Genomic DNA, 19,981 nt, shown 5'->3' with positions numbered 1-19,981 from the left:
GCCCTGATTTGACATTCCTCCTCTGTATCCTGGTCACAGGTTTTGGCCAGGATGGAGACAATAAAACTCTGAACGTATTCATCACACTCCATATGATACAATTCACCTCGACAGAAAGTGGGAATGGTGGGACGTCCCATTTTGATAAACTTTCATGTCTCCAGAATTTAAATTGGTAGAGAGAGTCTGTATGGGCTACCAGGTTAAACTTTTTTCAGCCCTTATCTTCATACCATGATCATTTCCACTGAGTATTGTATACCAAGCTGAATACAATATTCCCAGAGTTCTGTCTTGACCACACCATTTTTGTATTGAAAATACATTTGCATTTACCTGTGAAGTTTGTATACGTTCTATTTGTCTACCACTGCATGCATGTCAAATAATCTTCCAATAATAAACATTTGTAAACACAAAAGCCATTTGTAGCCTTAAAAACTCAGTCCCAGTGACAAGGAGGAGGAATGATATGCTTGCTTATACTTTTAGTTCAAGAAGTTAAAGTACCTAACCTCTTGATTGACAATCCTTAGTCCAAAAGGCATCTGGTCCTGCCTCCAGAAGAGAAATGAACATTGTCAAATTTGAGAGGTCCAAGGCCGATTTGCACTCTACTGCAGGGGCCCAACAATAAAGATCCAACACATAACATTGAAAAAGACAAATTTAATGTGCTTATGAGACAGTAGCTGTAACAATTAAATAAAAATGCAGAACGCTGTGTGAAGTCTCGATCCCGGCACACACTGCTGGACTTTACAACATTCAAGGACCCCTCTCTGCCTGTTCATTAGCTAGACCTTTATACCAGTACACGTGGCCCAATATTGTACAATACAAAGAGCCCCAAGGAAAGAAGAGTCCAGATGATTTAAAGCTTGGCAACTATGCAGTATTCCTTGGATGCTGAACTGTTTAATAAGGCAAAGCTCCCTTTATTGGAACTGCACTGAACTCTATAGATGAAATTTACAAAAACTGGAGAGTTCAAAATTTGGTGCAGCTGTGCATGGTAGCCAATCAGCTTCTAACTTCAGCTTGTTCAATTAAGCATTGACAATAAAACCTGGAAGCCGATTGGTTTCTGTGCAGAGCTTCTCCAGTTTTAGTAAATCAATTCCTATGAGGCATCATGGGGTGTTGTTGGTCTTCCTCCCCAAACAAAAGCAAAGACTTAACCTGGTGCAAAGGAGGAGTATCTGAGAGCCCGGTCCTCTGATTTCAGTGTGTGGGCTACAGGCACCAGGGGCTACGTTTACCAGCAGAATTATGGTACATGTCATGCATTAGAGAGATCTCCAAAGCGGTATCACTAAGAGTCCAACCATAGAAGCAAATGCTTCTTTAAATTAAAAATTCTAAAATTAAAGTTTGGTATTGGATGTAAAATGAAAAAGTAATTTTTGATTTGTTTCTGTTGCCCAGTACTTGTTGGCCTGTCCACTGGAAACCAGTTGAGTTTTGTGGATCCTAAGCAAGCACAAGCAATCAAAGACTTTACACTGAATACGTTTGATGAGTACTGAGCTGTGCGAGACAGTGGCAGCAAGACCACTATCATTTCGAGTGCATGTTGTCCAATGATCCTTGTCACGGTGGTGAAGGAGAGATTAAAAAAGGGACCGCTGTACAATGATAGAACAGGCAATGCGATCCACGCACAAATAAACAGTACAAAATAGCGAGTGGGTGAAAAAGACTTGCTGTGGGGTGTTTGATGTCATCCTGATACAGGGGAGATTTCCATTCTCAGGACAAGCTCAGACGGAATAGGAATCATCTCACAAGGTGATACGTCAGCCAGTACATGAACAGAGGCTGCACTGCAGCAATGGCCATGGTCAGGTACATACGCAGCTGATTCCTAGCCCCACGCACCAGAACGCCTTCTGCTGCAGCTGCTGACAGGATCTTTAACCGAAGAGTCCGGACCTAGAGTCAATGTAACATTTACATTAGTCAACAAGTCAAAAAAAAAATATAAAAAAAATTGACAGGCCTCATTTTAAATAGTTCCACAATTAAGTATTGGTCTACCTCAAATATAGCATTTGTTTCAGTGCGACTTAGAAAATGAAGGCTCCAACTGGCTGCAATTTACTGTTAACCACTTGCTTACTAGGCACTTTTATCCTCTTCTTGCCAAGGCCGATCAGCTTTCAGCGCTGTCACAATTTGAATGACAATTGCACGGTCATGCTACAAAAATAGAGCTCTCTTTTGGTGGTATTTAATCACCACTGGGTTTGAATTTTTTGCTAAAACAAAAAACAAAGTTTTCATAGTTTGTCATAAAATTTTGCAAACAGGTAATTTTTTTCCTCCATTGATCTGCACTGAGCAGGAGGCACTGGTTAGCAGTACTGATGGGCACGATGTCCCTTTCACAGAAGCCAGCAATCAGCTTTATTTTTTTTTTCCCCCGACGCTGTCAGAGTCAGAAAAAAAAAAAAAGCAGATTACCAGCTTATATTTACATCATGTGATCAGCAGTCATTGGCCGACAGCTGATCACATTGTAAATGGCCGTGATTGGCCCTTTACTTCAATTAGCCGAGTCCTAGAGGCTAAGTGATCACAGCGCAAGCGCGTCCATGTATGCCCTCCCGGCAACATAAGCCCGCACTGTAGCCATCTTTCGGCTATAGTGCAGGCATCAAGTGGTTAATTGGACCATTTGTGAATTAGGCGTTCACAATGGTGTTGCGGAGGTAGAGATCAGGCGACATAGACGAAAATGCTTATTTATATTTTCAGAACAGTTTTAGGAAAACAAAATAAAAAAGGAACATAGAATAGCCCTTGATGACATGGGTAGTACAGCTGGTGAGTTGATAAAGTGTCTACAATACTCTAGAACAAGGTTTCCCAAATAGGGAGCATCTCGAGGATGCTGGGGGTTCCTTGAGCACTGAGCAATTTCTGCTTCTCAGATAAGTTCCCAGTGACCATCACACTAATGTATCATGAGTTGTAGACCTAATTTTTAGCAGGGGTTCCCCAAATCTGAAAAGTTATTTCAAAGTTGAAAGGGTTGCGAAAGACTGCTCTAAAATTCTGGTGACTACAACAAATTCATGTACCTCCCCATTATAGGGGGGCATCAGTGAGATGAGCTCACACCTTGGAGGTTTTTCAAGTGATGGTATTTCACAGATTTTAAAAATCACACTCAGTGGATTTCTTTGGATTTTGTGCTTTATGTTGTGGAATTTGTGGGCTTAAAACTAAAATATTTATGTTTGATTTGGGCGCGTGTGTGTGTGGTTTTGTAAAGCCATATACATTTGGTTATTGACATTTTTTTATCTTGATAGCACTAATGGATATACACTGGGTGTGTCTGAAGCTGGTTTAATCATTGTAGGGCAAACTAATAAATGTTTTATATAATATATAAATATATATATATATATATATATATATATATATATATATAAATAATATAATAATAAAAAAGGCAACATTGATCCAATCATCAATCGGCATTTGCCTAGTTTTGCAATGAAGCCTGCAGAGCATTTCACCCATGATGGGCGTGTCGTGAGTGAAATGCAGAGACTCTTACAAGATCTTCCCCCAGCCTTAGGTCCATACAGAGTTACAGACCTGCTGGAGGAAGCGCTATATTTAAAAGATAAAAATATCCTGGAGAAATTTCACCCTACAATTCAGCTAAGGTGTTTGGTATAGTGTATGCAACCATGTTTCATGTTCCATCTTAAGCATGAATAACAAAGCATAATCTATAATGTAGGGATGTGCCAAAGCTCTAATGTAGACCTGAAGGTTTCCATACTGTCCATACTCAGGTTTAAGGGACGTCAATTTTCTATGAGACATCAGCCAGTTTTTAGAACTGTGTATGATCGCCCAAAAAACGGAGATACCTACCATGAAAAATGCTATGGCGAATGAGCACCAGCCGAGTAGCATGTAATACCCAGTCTTCCCAAACAGAAGCCCACACAGAACAGCCCAGATCATCCTAAAAGGAAAATACAAAGTGATATTAGGAAAGAAAAGTGGTAGAAGAGGAGAAGATTATACATTAAAAGTGCATCTAAACACCTGGAAAGCTTGTATGCTGCATTTTTTCTAAATCTTTAAAATCTCAATAAAACATAAAAAAGTAAAGAAGTGCATCTAAACCAAAAATAAAAATGTAATATATTGCAGCTTGCCAACCATGAGATGTAGTGGCTGCATTTATTTTATTTAAGCTTTGTCCTCCTTTTGTTCTCACCCGGTGATTAAACAAGTACACGACTTTCTGTACCCGTGTGGCTGGAAGAAGCCATAGATGGCACCCAGGCTGGACAACAAATACATCTGCCTTTGTAAAGCCCGTAGACATAGCTGAACGCCAGTCGTCATCGGGCAGTAAAAAAAAAAAGCAGTCGACATTCAGCCGGTGTGTATGGTGTATGACAGCCAGCCCAACAGAAGCCCCCATCAGAAGACAACAGCTCTGTGGGGGAGATCGCTGTACTAGCGTTGGCTTGTTAGTACAGCAGCTCCGACTGTTTTTTTTTGTTGAACACACTGGGTTGAACAGAAAGCAGCTCATAGTGTGTACCAGGCTTTAATCTTCATTACATGGAGGATAATAGGAATATTACTGCAGAACAAAAAAGGTAAGTTTTTTTCCCCCCCCGTTTAGCTTACAGGAAGTAATAAGGACACTACATTTCTGCAAGAACAGCAGGTATCTTCTGTACAGAAATAAGAAATGGACCTGGGCAATTTATCAAATCTACAAATTGTGTTAAAACGTAGCGAGGGTGCATGGAAGCTGCTCTCATAAATTTCTTCTGAATGGTACATTTTCTCAGTTAATAAATTTTCTATTCGGTTTAAGAGATTTGCAAATTTTGGCATTCTGTTTTTAAAATCTATAAACAACGTCCCAACTATTTTGGAATTGGAGCAGTTGTATTTTCAGCCCAATAAATTTACTAGGATTATCAGCTCCATCTAGTGGCCATGATATGGTATTTTCCTGAAATACCTTAAATCAGGAAAATATATATTTTTTTTAAATCAATAACAGTTTTATGTAGAGATTTTCAATACATGTATACATACAAGACCATCCACGTAAGCAACAATTAGTGGAGTGGCCATTAACATTTTTGCCAATATACAGGGCTATGTCTGACCAACTATGTATCCTCTCACGAGGGAGTGAATAGTTCGTACTGAGCATTAGCTATATACTACCTGGTTCTTATGCACAACCCTAAACTATGTATCTTCACTTCAGGAAGAGGTGTTTGAATAAAAGTGATTTACAGAATATGGTCTCTCCAAATACTCACCCCACATATTTGTATCCAGAAAATGCAACAAGATCCACTGTAGTCAGGTCAGTATTTACAGTAACTAAATAGAGGCTGAGAAGAATAGCAAATACTTCCACTATGAGCCAGGCAAGGGCAGAACTGGCCTGCATACCTAGAATTTCCGGGGAGAAGCTGAGAATGGAAATAAAAGATTAAATACAATCAATTGTGACAATACAGCAAATTAATGGCAATTCCATACTATAAGAAAAAGAGGCTCCAAGGGTTAAAAGCAGAGTTTAAGGCATACAGCCAAATACATCTATGTGACCTATGACGCCTGTCAAGGGATTTTAATTTCCATTCAACCAGTCTTGTTATCCATATAACCCTGGGACAGTCAGGTGCTGTACTCCCTATAGAGGGCATGGTACTGAACTACACAGCCTGGCTCAAGATCAACCCCATACTGCAAAAAAATACAGCATTTCCCAACAGTTATTCAATCCCATGGCCCTTCAGGCAAAGTCAAGTTGATGACCGATGTGTTTCAAGAATACGCTCTATAATCATCTGCTTTCAAACTTCTTCCAGGCCGGCAGCTCTTGCAACAGACAAGGGGATCCAATAAATATATACAATATAATAAAAAAACAAAAAAAAAAAAAAAACAAACACACACACACACAAACAAACATCAGGGCCTCCATGCTCTGATATAAGCATCAGCCATTACAGCATTTTCTGTGTGGATATGAGAGGCCTGTTTGGACTTTCCATGCGTTTCTCTGTTGGTCAGCGGAGCTGTGCGTTTATATTCCATTTTATCCAACCATTCATTACAGGACACATAATCAGTGTATTTCACAGATAACAGTGTTATACTGCTGCATTCAGGACAAATTTATGAAAGAATTATTGCTTGCTTGTGTCCCTCAATGGAGATTTTGCAGCAAGTACAACATTTTTATTTTCTTCCTAGTCTTTCACACTGAGGCGCTTTGCAGGTGCTATAACTCTAAAAATCTTATGTAGACAATGAAAGGAGTGGCTCCTTTCACTCCAATGTGAAAGCCCGATGGCCTTCAACAAGAAGACTCAACACAAGGGACACATCATACTAACTGTATATTATGTCCTTTGTGCTGATGTTTGTATTTAACTACTTAAGATATTAAGAGCAATCTGGGTACTTAAGTCTCAAAATAAAATAATTGGATATTTTCTATACATCTGCCTAGGTTAAGCTTACACTGAAAGGTATACTTCTGTTAAAAAATTAATTTTTATGAAACAAATTATATATATATATATATATATATATATATATATATATATATATATATATATATATATATATATATATATATATATATATATATATATATAAAAAAATGTGTGTGTATGTGACTGCTGAGTCAGTGGTCATCGTTGCCACTACAGCAGAAAAGTAAAAAATAAGTATAATTAGGTCATTAGGCCTATGTGAACAATTCCAACTTTCTCCTGAAAGACCTTTGAGCCAACACAGTGCGACTGATTATTTCCACAGCTTTAATCAAGATCTGTGTGAGGCCTTGCATTTATTAAACCACAGGCATCACCTTCTACAGAGAAAACAAGTGGAAGATACAGCAGAGGACAGCACTGTATAATAGTACTCTAAACATATGTACATACATACACACTATATATATATATATATATATATATATATATATATATATATATATATATATATATATATATATATATATATATATATATATATATATATATATATATATATATATATATATATATATATATATATATATATATATATATATATTTTATTAGTATTTCTAAAAGCAAAAAAAAAAAAAAAAAAAATAAATAAAAAAAAAAAAAAAAAAACTTTCTACTGAAAAATTATATAATAAAAAAAAAATTATATAATAATAATAATAATACATCACTCACTTGTTCTGTGTACCCAGAGCCAGGCCAGCTACCAGAAGATAGGTGATAAAAGCCATAACTAGGTAAAGGGAAAGAATGATTTAGTAAATAAGAAAAAAGAGAAACTATATATCATATCTCCACACCTACTGCAATACAAAGACTTAAAGTGTAGGTTCACCCGGAAATGACCATTTTTAACCTTAGATTGATGCTCATTCTGTCAAGGGGAATCGGCTATTTTTTTTTTTAAATTGAAGCTGTACTTACCGTTTTAGAGAGCGATCTTCTCCGCCGCTTCCGGGTATGGGCTGCGGGACTGGGTGTTCCTTCTTAAATGACAGTCTTCTGACAGGCTTCCGACGTTCGCATCTATCGCGTCACGATTTTCCGAAAGTAGCCGAACGTCGGTGCGCAGGTGCCGTATAGAGCCGCACTGACGTTCGGCTTCTTTCGGCTACTCGTGATGCGATAGATGCGACCGTCGGAAGCCTGTCAATCAAATAGGAACGCCCAGTCCCGAAGACCATACCCGGAATCGGCGGAGAAGATCGCTCTCTAAAACGGTAAGTACAGCTTCAATTTAAAAAAAACTACCCGATTCCCCATGACAAAATAAGCATCAATCTAAAGGTTAACAATTTTTTTTTAGGGTGAACTCCCGCTTTAACAAATGATATTTGCACTGTGGAGGCAACACAGTTTGTCTTTTGGCGAAGAAAGACAAAACATAAGCAGGATAAGAGGATGTATCAATATTTCTACTCAGCCATCAATCAGCATCAGGTCTGCCCTGAAAGTCTGAATCCGATTGGTAGCCGTGAGGAAATCCCTCCGGTTCATGTAAAACATGTGCAGACATGGGGCCCTTATAAAGAGACTTACGTTTCAACTATTTTTTTGATAGAAGCTTTACAAATTTTTCAGCATCTGTAACCCGAGGATTTTGTTCGCAAAAATATGTAATAGAATATTTAGCTTTTTTTCTGCTTGAGTTACACACCGAGTTATAGACCCAGTACAAAAACATACATACAAGCACTACTGGCCTTTCTGCCTTGCATACATGTTTTGGGGTAGCTGCTTAATACAACAGGGAGTAACTAGCATTTTTCATGAATTTAGCAATGGTATGCCCCCATACTTCTGACAGGTTTGCTATAAAAGATCATGGAAAAGTAATAAGTGGTTAGTACTTCCGACAAGCAGCACCCAACCAGGCACTACCTGCCTGGAGTCTGCATGGGTTTTCTTTGGAAACTCTGGCTTCCTCCCACACTTCAAAGACATGCTGGTAGGTTATTGAATCCTGTCTAAATTGTCCCCAGTATGTATGAATGTGAATAAGGGACCTTAAAATGTAAGCTCCTTAAGGTCAGGGACTGATGTGAATGAAAAATAAATAAATTTATATATATATATATATATATATATATATATATATATATATATATATATATATATATATATATATATATATATATATATATATATATATATATATATATATATATATATATATATATATATATATATATATATATATATATATATATATATATATACATATACACACACACACACACACACACATCCCTCTCCATTATACACACACATACATACTCTATCTGCATAAATTGACTGCGCCGATATAAGTACCTGTAATAAATTGAGGCATGACGTGTGTGAATTCTACCCCACACACACACACACACACGTCCAACTGCAAGGCCTGAACAGAAAGACCTCCTAAATCCAAACCAGACTTATATGGTCAGCATATATGAAAATAGCGCTTACAGAAAAAAAAAAAAGTTTGGCCAACTCACCTGGAATGTAGAGGTCTGGGGCATTCACATCAAACCTTGGAGCTACAGGGCTGTCCTTCTGGTACCTGACCTCCCAGTCCTGAAATACACAGAATCCCCAAACAGTCCTTATTCACACTTAACCGTTTTGTGCATTCTAAGATGATACTTGTCATGACTGGGGTCTTATGTGAAAGTAAGCAAGATCGCAGTGTGGTAAAAACCATATTGCCACATCACCACAGCTAGAGCTAAAGTAGCTCATATTTACAATACATACACATTTGTCATGTTTTCTCTCTTTAAAAGAGCCTGCCAGAAATGCAGATTTTTCCATTATAAGCTGGCAACACACAGAAGAGTCTGTGGATTGAAATTGGAAGAAATTGCATCAGCCCTGACTATTTGTCTAGACCACTGAATGCCTACCCCTCTTCTCATCTCTACAACAGGAAGTAAGCCCCTTTTCACACTGGGGCATTTTTCAGGCACTTTTGGGCTAAAAATAGCACCTGTAAAGACCCTTTATCACCTACCCTGTAGTCCCAGTGTGAAAGTCAGAATGGTTCAGATATCCCTGACTGGATTATCCATCTTGTACTGGGACATCCATTGCCGTTTGCTCCCACAATTGACATTACCTCAAGCATTCCTTGTCAGTTAGTTGCATCCTGCCATGCCTGAATCAGATCTTACCTGGTGCATGTAGGGAAAGAGGAGCAATCCAATCTTTTTCCCGACATAGACTGTGTCTACAGCAAAATAATACTTTAGTTTACCCACTGGGATAATCCTATCAATCTGGAGGAGAGAAAAAAAAATAAAGAATTGTTAGCTTCAAAATCTTGGCCATTATTTGCATCACACTGTATATAGGTATCACAAAAGACTAATTTAATAGAAAACTGAACTGCTATAAAATACTCTCATGAAGTAGAAATGCTGCTGAACTCTCCTTGAAATGTCAATTGCCAGCATATCGTACTGATCCATCATCTTAAATAAATAAGGACAAGTACATAGAGTTTGGGATTTCTGACTAAAGCCTCGTACACACGCATGGTTTTCTCGGCAAGAAACAGCAAGAAAACTGCTGGCGGAGCTTTCTTGCCGAGTAAACCAAGCGTGTGTACGAGGCTTTGAGGTTTCGCTTCAAGAAAGCTGCCCAGAATCTAGATGAGAAAAATAGAGAACCTGCTCTCTGTTTTCTCGTTGTGCGATTCTCTGCAGTGTTTTCCTGCCGAGAAACCCGAGCGTGTGTATACTTACCTCTCCATGAAAACCCACGCATGCTCGAAATTACTTTGACGCATGCGTGGTAGCTTCCAAGGCATAGGTAGGGTGAAGCAAGATGGCGGTAACGGCATCAAATGTGACAAGCGCATGCTCGTCGTAGTCGATGACGTCACTGCGTTCGTGCCATTCAAAAGAACGGCGCTTTGAATGGTATGTGTGTACACTAGGCCGGCAAGAGAATCTTGCCAGGAAAAACAACGGGCCGTGTGTACAGGGCTTTAAAGTGTTACTAAACCAAAAACCTGCATTCACTATATCTGGTCTCCCACAGTGCGCAAAACATGGGAACGGAAAAGTTTTAGTACATATAAAACTGCTAAACACCTTTTCGCAGAATATAAGAGTCTTGTGACTTGTATTACCCATCTGCTTAAGCTAGTACAGGGAGGGGGAAAAAGTATTTGATCCCTGCTAATTTTGTACATTTGCCCACTGACAGAGAAATGATCAGTCTATAATTTTAATGGTAGGTTTAACAGTAAGACAGAATAACAAAAAATAAAAAAAAAAGCATTTAAAAAAAAGTTATAAATTGATTTGCATTTTAATGAGTGAAATAAGTATTTGACCCCTTCACAAAACACTTGGTGGCAAAACTCTTGTTGGCAATCACAGAGGTCACACGTTTATTGTCGTTGGCCACCAGGTTTTCACAAATCTCAGGTGAGATTTTGTCTCAAACCTCTTTGCAGATCATCTCCAAGTCATTAAGGTTTTGAGGCTGAAATTTGGCAACTCAAACCTTCAGCTCCCTCCACATATTTTCTATGGGATTAAGGTCTGGAGACTGGCTAGGCCACTCCAGGATCTTAATGTGCTTCCTCTTGAGCCACTGCTTTGTTGCCTTGGCCATGTGTTTTGGGTCATTGTCATGCTAGAAAACCCATTTTTAATGCACTGGCTGAGGGAAGGAGTTTCTCACCTAAGATTCGATAGCAACGTTCATTGTCCCTTTGATGCAGTGAAGTTGTCCTTTCCCCTTAGCAGAAAAACACCCCCAAAGCATAATGTTTCCATCTCCATGTTTGATGGTAAGGATGTTCTTGGAGTCATGGGCAGCATTCCTCCTCTTCCAAACACGACTAGTTGAGTTGATGCCAAAGAGCTCGATTTTGGTCTCATTGGACCACAAAACTTCCACCCAGTTCTCCTCTGAATCATTCAGATGTTAATTGGCAAACTTCAGATGGACCTGTACATGCGCTTTCTTGTAAGCACTGCAGGATTTCAGCCCTTCACAGTGTAGTGGGTTACCAATTGTTTTCTTGGTGACTATGGTCCCAACTGCCTTGAGATCATTGACAATATTATCTTGTGTAGTTCTGGGCCGATTCCTCACCGTTCTCATGATCATTGAAACTCCACGAGGTAAGATCTTGCATTGAGCCCCAGACCGAAAGAGATTACAGTTATTTTGCGTTTCTTCCATTTGTGAATAATCGCACCAACTGTTGTCACCCTCTCACCAAGCTGCTTGGCGATGGTCCTGTAGCCTTTTTCAGCCCCGTGTAGGTCTACACTCTTTGTCCCTGACATCCTTGGACAGCTCTTTGGTCTTGGCTATGGTGGAGAGATTGGAATTTGATTGATTGCTTCTGCGGACAGGTGTCTTTTATACACGCAACAAGCTAAGATTAGGAGCACTCCCCTTAAGAGAGTGCTCCTAATCTCAGCTTGTTACCTGTATAGAAAACACTTGGGAGCCAGAAAGTTTGCTGGTTGATAGGGGAACAAATACTTATTTCACTCATTACCACTTAAGACCCGGACCAATATGCAATATGCAAATCAATTCATAACTTTTTGAAATGTATTTTTCTTGATATTTTTTGTTATTCCTTCACTCACTGTTAAAATAAACCTACCATTAAAATTATAGACTGATTATTTCTTTGACAGTGGGAAAACTTACAATATCAGCAGGGGATCAAATTTATTCCCCTCACTGTAGGAGGAGTTTTCATTCTCCACTGATCCTCTGTCAGGACAATGCTGATTGGCCCTGTGCTGATCACAAGCACTTTCCCCAAGAAAACAAACCACCCTCTAGCAATACACACCAAACTGAGCATGTGCAGCCTAACTCCTAATGCTCTGTTCCATCAAGAGATGGGTTGGAGTCAATTAAAGAAGGAGGATCAGAGAAGACAAGATCACACAGCCTTAATACACAATGCAGAGAATTAGCCCCTTATGTTCCACAGTGAGTATAACAAGCATGCATTACTGCATATACAGACTGATTTTACTTTTGGGGGTTTAGTAACACTTTATTACTGAAGCCAGAGACAACCAGGCATGTTTAGAAGGAGGTCAGCAATAGAAAGCTTCCAGATTTCTCTTAATGCATAGCCCCTTTAAAACAAAGTGCCAGCCAAGCCCCTTTTTATGGGCCAGTTGCTGTGTCACCACTGAGCAGAAATTTCCCCACACTGTTTTAGTGGCACTAGTCACTAAGCCAGCAGATCCCTGCAATGGAAAATATACCTGAGATGGACGTTTTAATGTCGTCTTTGTTCCCACTAATAAAATTCCTCTCTTTTTTTGCCCCAGTGACAATAGTTATTTTACGTTGGAACTTAGCCACCTAACCTTTTTTATATACTTCCATTGGAAGTATTGGAAGAAAAGAAACAGAGAAGGTTTCAACACAGCATAAAGAAGGGTATGTGGGAATATCCAGGATCCCAAATCATGTTGGAAAAAAAAAAAAAAAAAAAAAAAAAAAAAAAAAGTTTTACACATTACTCACATTCTTATCCACCATCTCCTTGCCCTGGCTTGCCAGACTGCTTCCATAGGCCATTGCGAAATTAGACATTGGCTCTGACAAGAAAGCCTGAGTTGGTATGCCGAGGGCTGGGGAGCCATGGCTGGGGTACTCTGCTGCATAAGGGCTTGTTCCTGAACTGGTATCATCAAACAGCTGATTAGGTGCGGCCATGTTTGGGTTGGAGCCTCGAAGGCGCCGTTTTGAAGCTGTAAAAGAGAGAGAAAAAAAAAACACACACATGAAGATGGACAAGTGAATTACCTATTTGTTTCTTATGCCTTGTATGCAATCTGGAGCCATTATAGAACCCCCCCAACCCCATTGGATTTTCAGTATATTTTATATTATTGAGATTTAGCCTAGGTTCACACTTGTGCGATGTGGGAACCAGCGCGATTACAGTGCCGGTTCTTGCATCGCATATCTCCCACAGGCTGTTCACACTGCCCTCTGCGGACCGCTGCGGGTGTCAATAGATTGGTTCACAGATCGCAGTGCGAACTCAACTCACACAGGAATCGGAGGTGAGAACACCCATGCGATCCGATTTCAGTGCACTTTTATTCGCTGTATCCAATTCCAGTTCAGCCATACAACTGTATGGCTGAACTCGCATCGTACAGACATGGCATGTGATCGGCACCTGCGGTGCGAATTACATGCAATGTCCGAGATCGCATGTGTGTGAACCCAGGCTTAAGCCCTCGTTCACATTGAATACGGCTTTAAAATCGATACAATTTCAAAGCTGTGTGTCAGTGCGACTTTGAAGATATCTGTGCGGCTTCATGCACTGATGTCAATGCAAGTCGCACCCAAAAGTAGTGCAGGAACTACTATTTCAAATCAATGCACTACCGCAAAGTCAGCACTGCATCGATTTGAACATGGCCATTGCCAGTCAAATTGCATGACAAGCTGGCTGCTCCAATGTGAACAAGGGCTTAAAAAAAAGGGGGGGGGGGGGGACCTTCAGCAAGGTAGATGAAGTCAGAAAATTGGTAGGGACAGTTTGCAGCACAGGTCCCCCAACATCTACAAATTTAGGATGTGGCTAGGCAGGGTCAGTCTACCAAAAGGCAATTTTCCAGTTTTAAGTATTAAAAAATAAAATATGTCACACAATTAAAACAGATATTAAAAGGGCATTTTTTTTTGTCAAATACATTTCTGCTCTGACATACAGGTAGTGTAGAATTTGTTTACCTTAAAAGGATAAATGTCACCTTACAACAGTGCTTCTCAAATAGTGGGGCGCGAGGCTCCGTAAAGGGGGGCTCGTGTGACCTGGCAATTACCCCCGTTTCCAGCCAGTGGCGGAACTACCGCCATAGCGACCAGGGCCGGCCTGATCGTAAATGATGTGTGCGGGGATGCTGATCTGCACGGCACCCCGGCGCTGCAGAGGGGGGGAGGGGGTGGCGCCGACGCGCCCGAAGTGTCTGACACTGTCTGGTCCCCTTGGCACGCACACGCCCTCCCTTCCTCCCTCCTCCGCGTCTCAGGTCAGGTGGTAGCGCGGCGCCGTTGCGTGCATGCGTAAGGCATGCAGTTCAAATTCTAACGGCGGGACCAGGACGGGACTGACAGACTGCCGCCTTACACAGTGCGCTGAAGAAAAGTAAAGGTAAGACCGCCCGTCCCCTCCACCTTATCCAGCAGGCTGACAGGTGTCATCCCTCCTCCCACCTCACCTGTACTCCAATGAGGAGGGCCAGTTTATAAAAAAAAAACGTTAAAAAAAAAAAAGTCAAAATTGATCTTTTGTTGAAAAAAAAAAAAAAAAAGGGAAAAAAAAAAAAACGCAGAGGTGATCAAAAACCAACGCGCAGTTGTCAGCTTAAAGTGGAGGTTCACCTAAAAACCGTATAGAGCAATAACAATTTTATAGACAAAAGATACTATTTACAGTCGCGCGGGGGGGGCCCAAAATGTTTTCTTCTTCCTAGGGGGGGCATGACAGAAAATAATTGAGAAGCACTGCCTTACAAGGGAAAAAAAAAATATACATGTTATTGCAGGTAAAAAACATATTTTTTGGGATACTGTACCCATGATCAGCAGACTGTGGGTGCAATGCCAGGCTCCTGCAGACTGCCTGTACTTCCAATACTGGCAGGTAGTTACTGAATGGCAGGAAGCTCAATGAACTACCTAGAAATCTCATCAGCTCCCTGGTAGCTCATTGAGAACTGTCAGCCCTGAAGGATGATGGTATTTATTTGTAGCTCATTGATTCACAGGGATCGGTGAATGAATGACACGGCCGAGTGGGTGGAGCTTTTTGAATTGTGACAGCGGGACAGGGAGAAGATCGCTGTCACAGGAGGGGGGGAGAGCAGGCAGAGACTGAACATGTTACACCCTAAATATAGGTGTACCATGTTCAGAAAGGTGAACTTATCCTTTATTTCAGGAAATGCATTAAGAAAAAAAGCTGCGCTTATTAACTACTTAAAGTGGTAGTAAACCCGCTGCCGTCCCCCCCCCCCCCCCATCATACCTGAAAAGCAAAAGCCATAATGAGCTAGTATGCACTGCATACTAGCTCATTATGAAATACTTACCTTGGAATGAGGTGTGGGGAACTTACCTGGTCCACGCCGAGGGAGATGTCGTCTTGCCTCGGCGTGTCTTCTGGGTATCGCCGCTCCAGCGGGATTTCTTTTCGGCAAGGTCTGGCAGCTGCCGGGCCTTTAGCAGAGGATCCCCACTGCGCATTGCGAGGGGAATATCTCCTAAACCGTACAGGTTTAGGAGATATTCTTTTTACCTACAGGTAAGCCTTACCTGTAGGTAAAAGTGGTAGTACAGAGTTTACTACCACTTTAACCATTTGATTTTTTCAATATATTTATTGTATAATTTACTCTAAAATGTTGCGCTTGGTCCAAATCTATTTTCTTTACATAACTTTGCAAAACAAAATCTCTACATTTTAAGTTATAAGCACTCGAGAGCAGGATCCTCCTAGCCCTGGTCTTCAAATGTTTTGCAACTGCACGGTTTCTTCTCTAGTAAAGAGCTGTGCAAACTGTTGGCGCTTAATAAATCCGGAATAATAATAATGAACAAACAGACTTCATGTGACACACATTGTTCTCGCCACGTCATCCATATAAAATATGCGTCTTGTACTGCTGAATACTAACCAAAGTACAAATTAATACAACTCTAATGAAAAGAGGTTTAACTGAAACACCTTCTGCCATACAACTTTATATATACACACACTATATATATATATATATATATATATATATATATATATATATATATATATATATATATATATATATATATACATACACACACACACACACACTTTATTTTCAACTCTCCACTTCCCATACACATATTAGGCCCAATTTAGACCAGAGCCAATGAACCTACCAGCATGTCTTTGGAGTGTGGGAGGAAACCTGCACATGGAGACACGCGCCCACAATGGAGGTGGGAAATGGGGGGGGGGGGTGGGCACGCGCCCACCATGGAGGGAGAAGGGGGGGGGGACGCGCCCACCATGGAGGGAGAAGGGGGGCACGCGCCCACCGTGGAGAGAGAAGGGGGGGCACGCGCCCACCGTGGAGGGAGAAGGGGGAGGGCACGCGCCCACCGTGGAGGGAGAAGGGGGAGGGCACGCGCCCACCGTGGAGGGAGAAGGGGGAGGGCACGCGCCCACCGTGGAGGGAGAAGGGGGAGGGCACGCGCCCACCGTGGAGGGAGAAGGGGGAGGGCACGCGCCCACCGTGGAGAGAGAAGGGGGAGGGCACGCGCCCACCGTGGAGGGAGAAGGGGGAGGGCACGCGCCCACCGTGGAGAGAGAAGGGGGAGGGCACGCGCCCACCGTGGAGAGAGAAGGGGGAGGGCACGCGCCCACCGTGGAGAGAGAAGGGGGCACGCGCCCACCGTGGAGAGAGAAGGGGGGCACGCGCCCACCGTGGAGAGAGAAGGGGGGCACGCGCCCACCGTGGAGAGAGAAGGGGGGCACGCGCCCACCGTGGAGAGAGAAGGGGGGGCACGCGCCCACCGTGGAGAGAGAAGGGGGGGCACGCGCCCACCGTGGAGAGAGAAGGGGGGGCACGCGCCCACCGTGGAGAGAGAAGGGGGGGCACGCGCCCACCGTGGAGAGAGAAAGGGGGGCACGCGCCCACCGTGGAGAGAGAAGGGGGGGCACGCGCCCACCGTGGAGAGAGAAGGGGGGGCACGCGCCCACCGTGGAGAGAGAAGGGGGGGCACGCGCCCACCGTGGAGGGAGAAGGGGGGCACGCGCCCACCGTGGAGGGAGAAGGGGGGGCACGCGGCCACCGTGGAGGGAGAAGGGGGGGCACGCGCCCACCGTGGAGGGAGAAGGGGGGGGCACGCGCCCACCGTGGAGGGAGAAGGGGGGGCACGCGCCCACCGTGGAGGGAGAAGGGGGGGCACGCGCCCACCGTGGAGGGAGAAGGGGGGGCACGCGCCCACCGTGGAGGGAGAAGGGGGGGCACGCGCCCACCGTGGAGGGAGAAGGGGGGGCACGCGCCCACCGTGGAGGGAGAAGGGGGGGCACGCGCCCACCGTGGAGGGAGAAGGGGGGGCACGCGCCCACCATGGAGGGAGAAGGGGGGGCACGCGCCCACCATGGAGGTGGGAAGGGGGGGCACGCGCCCACCATGGAGGTGGGAAGGGGGGGCACGCGCCCACCATGGAGGTGGGAAGGGGGGGCACGCGCCCACCATGGAGGTGGGAAGGGGGGGCACGCGCCCACCATGGAGGTGGGAAGGGGGGGCACGCGCCCACCATGGAGGTGGGAAGGGGGGGCACGCGCCCACCATGGAGGTGGGAAGGGGGCCCTACAGCACACGCCCAACATTGGGGGATGACAGGGAATGGACACATTAGTGATCCCCAGTCACTCACACTCCATACAGGTACAAGCACACATCACACCGACTGACATTCTCTATCTATGGAGGAAATATCTCCTTATAGTACATCACAATCTCCCCTCCCCCAGGCTCGGTGCCCCGCTGACTCTCCTGTCTGCACACAAGAAACACCGTCTGCTCTCCTCATGACACCCGCCCTCCATCTCCCTCCTCCACCTACACAGCGTCCATTACTTACGGGCCCTGAAGCTGCTCTCCCGGTTCATAGTTCCAGTAAGGTGACGCGACTTCGCCTCCGCCTTGCCACGTGACGCTAAAACGAGACTAACCAATTAAACAAGAGAGCTGACAGAATGTTCCTACGGATGCTTGTTGATAAAGCTCAGTGAGAAGTTCCAAAAAAAAGATAAGGAACAGGCTGCGATGTGGCATAGGCGTGTAGTGGGCGGGGATTTCTTGTGGACGCGATTGAGTCAGGGGGAGGGGCTAGAGGAAAGGCATGGTACCCGGAAGTGAATGGAGGGGTAGTTTCTTGATTTTAACCACTTCTATACCAATGCTCAGCTCTCAGCGCTGTCACAATAAATGACAATTACTCGCTCATGCAATGTTGTTATACTCAAAAGGAATTTTTATCATTTTTTTCTAGACGGATAGATCTTTCCTTTAGTGGTATTTAAAGCAGAGCTCCAGTCTCTTAAAGTGAAAATTATAAATCGGCAACGGGGGATCTCCGCTTTAACCACTTCACCTCCGGAAGATTTACCCCCCTTCCAGACCAGGCTATTTTTTGCGTTATGGCGCTGTGTTACTTTAGCTGACAATTGCGTGGTCATGCGACGCTGTACCCAACTAAAATGTATGTCCTTTTTTTCTTACACAAATCAATTACCACTGCATTTTTTAACCACTTCCTTACTGGGCACTTAAACCCCCCCCCCCCCCCTCCTGCCCAGACCAATTTTCAGCTTTCAGCGCTGACGCACTTTGAATGACAATTCCGCGGTCATAAAAAGCTGTACCCAAATTACATTTTTTTTCACACAAATAGAGATTTCTTTTGGTGGTGTTTAATCACCGCTGGGATTTTTATTTTTAGCTAAACAAACAAAATAACTTGGACAATTAAAAAAAAAAAAAAATCATGTTTCATAGTTTGTTATAAAATTTTGCAAACAGGTCATTTTTCGCCTTCATTGATATGCGCTGATGAGGTGCCACTGGTGGGCACTGATAGGCACAGAGAAGGTGGCACTGATGGCCACTGATAAGATGGCACTGATGGGCCCTGTTGGGTGGCACTGATGGGGGGCACTGATGGGCACTGGTAGTTGACACTGATGGGCAGCACTGGTAGGTGGCACTGTGGGCACTGATGGGTGGCACTGTGGGCACTGATAGGTGGTGCTGGTGGGCACTGGTTGGCGGCACTGTTGCGTACTGGTAGGTGGCACTGGCAGGTGGTACAGATGAGCAGGCGGCTGCTCTACTTGATTGGCACCGATGTCCCTCTGACAGCTGCCGGTGATTGGCTTTTTTTTCCTCCTCACGCTATTAGCATGAGGAGAAAAAATAGCCAATTACCGGCTCTGTTTGCGTCACATGATCAGCAGGGTCTCATAGACTCGCTGATCACAGAGCGCGCCTCGTGCACCCTGCAGGGGGCAAGCGGGCTTCTCGAGAATGGGACGATGTCCATAGACGCCCTCCCGGCAAATTAGGTAGACTCTGTAGCCGTCTTTCGGCATTAGCGCGGATCTGAAGTAGTTAATTTTTGTGCTATAAACAAAAAAAGACTGACAATTTTGAAAAAAAAAACAATAATTTCTACTTTCTGCTATATAACATTTCCAATAACATTTCTTCATAAATTGAGGCCAATCTGTATTCCGCTACATATTTTTGGAAACAAAAAAATCCCACTAGGGGCAAGTCCACATCCAGTCCTGTGCATTTTGTTTCTGCATCAAAAACACATGGAAAGTCGGTTATATGGTTTTCAATGGC

General features: G+C 43.2%; 1 protein-coding gene across 1 annotated transcript; it reads right to left on the bottom strand.

Moving 5' to 3' along the window:
- Positions 1–1,350: 1,350 nt before the first annotated feature.
- Positions 1,351–18,369, bottom strand: YIF1B (Yip1 interacting factor homolog B, membrane trafficking protein). The gene is made up of 8 exons (XM_040323526.1): positions 18,213–18,369; positions 13,086–13,312; positions 9,734–9,838; positions 9,059–9,137; positions 7,251–7,308; positions 5,325–5,480; positions 3,898–3,991; positions 1,351–1,935 (listed from the first exon to the last, which is right to left on the bottom strand). The coding sequence occupies exons 1-8, from the start codon at positions 18,238–18,240 to the stop codon at positions 1,780–1,782; spliced, it is 903 nt and encodes a 300-aa protein (XP_040179460.1). The 5' UTR covers positions 18,241–18,369; the 3' UTR covers positions 1,351–1,779.
- Positions 18,370–19,981: the final 1,612 nt, after the last annotated feature.

Source organism: Rana temporaria, chromosome 9 (genome assembly GCF_905171775.1).
Source record: "Rana temporaria chromosome 9, aRanTem1.1, whole genome shotgun sequence".
NCBI classification, from domain to species: Eukaryota; Metazoa; Chordata; class Amphibia; order Anura; family Ranidae; genus Rana; species Rana temporaria.
The sequence above is the reverse complement of the archived record's forward strand: the minus strand, read 5'-3'. Positions and strand labels throughout refer to the sequence as shown.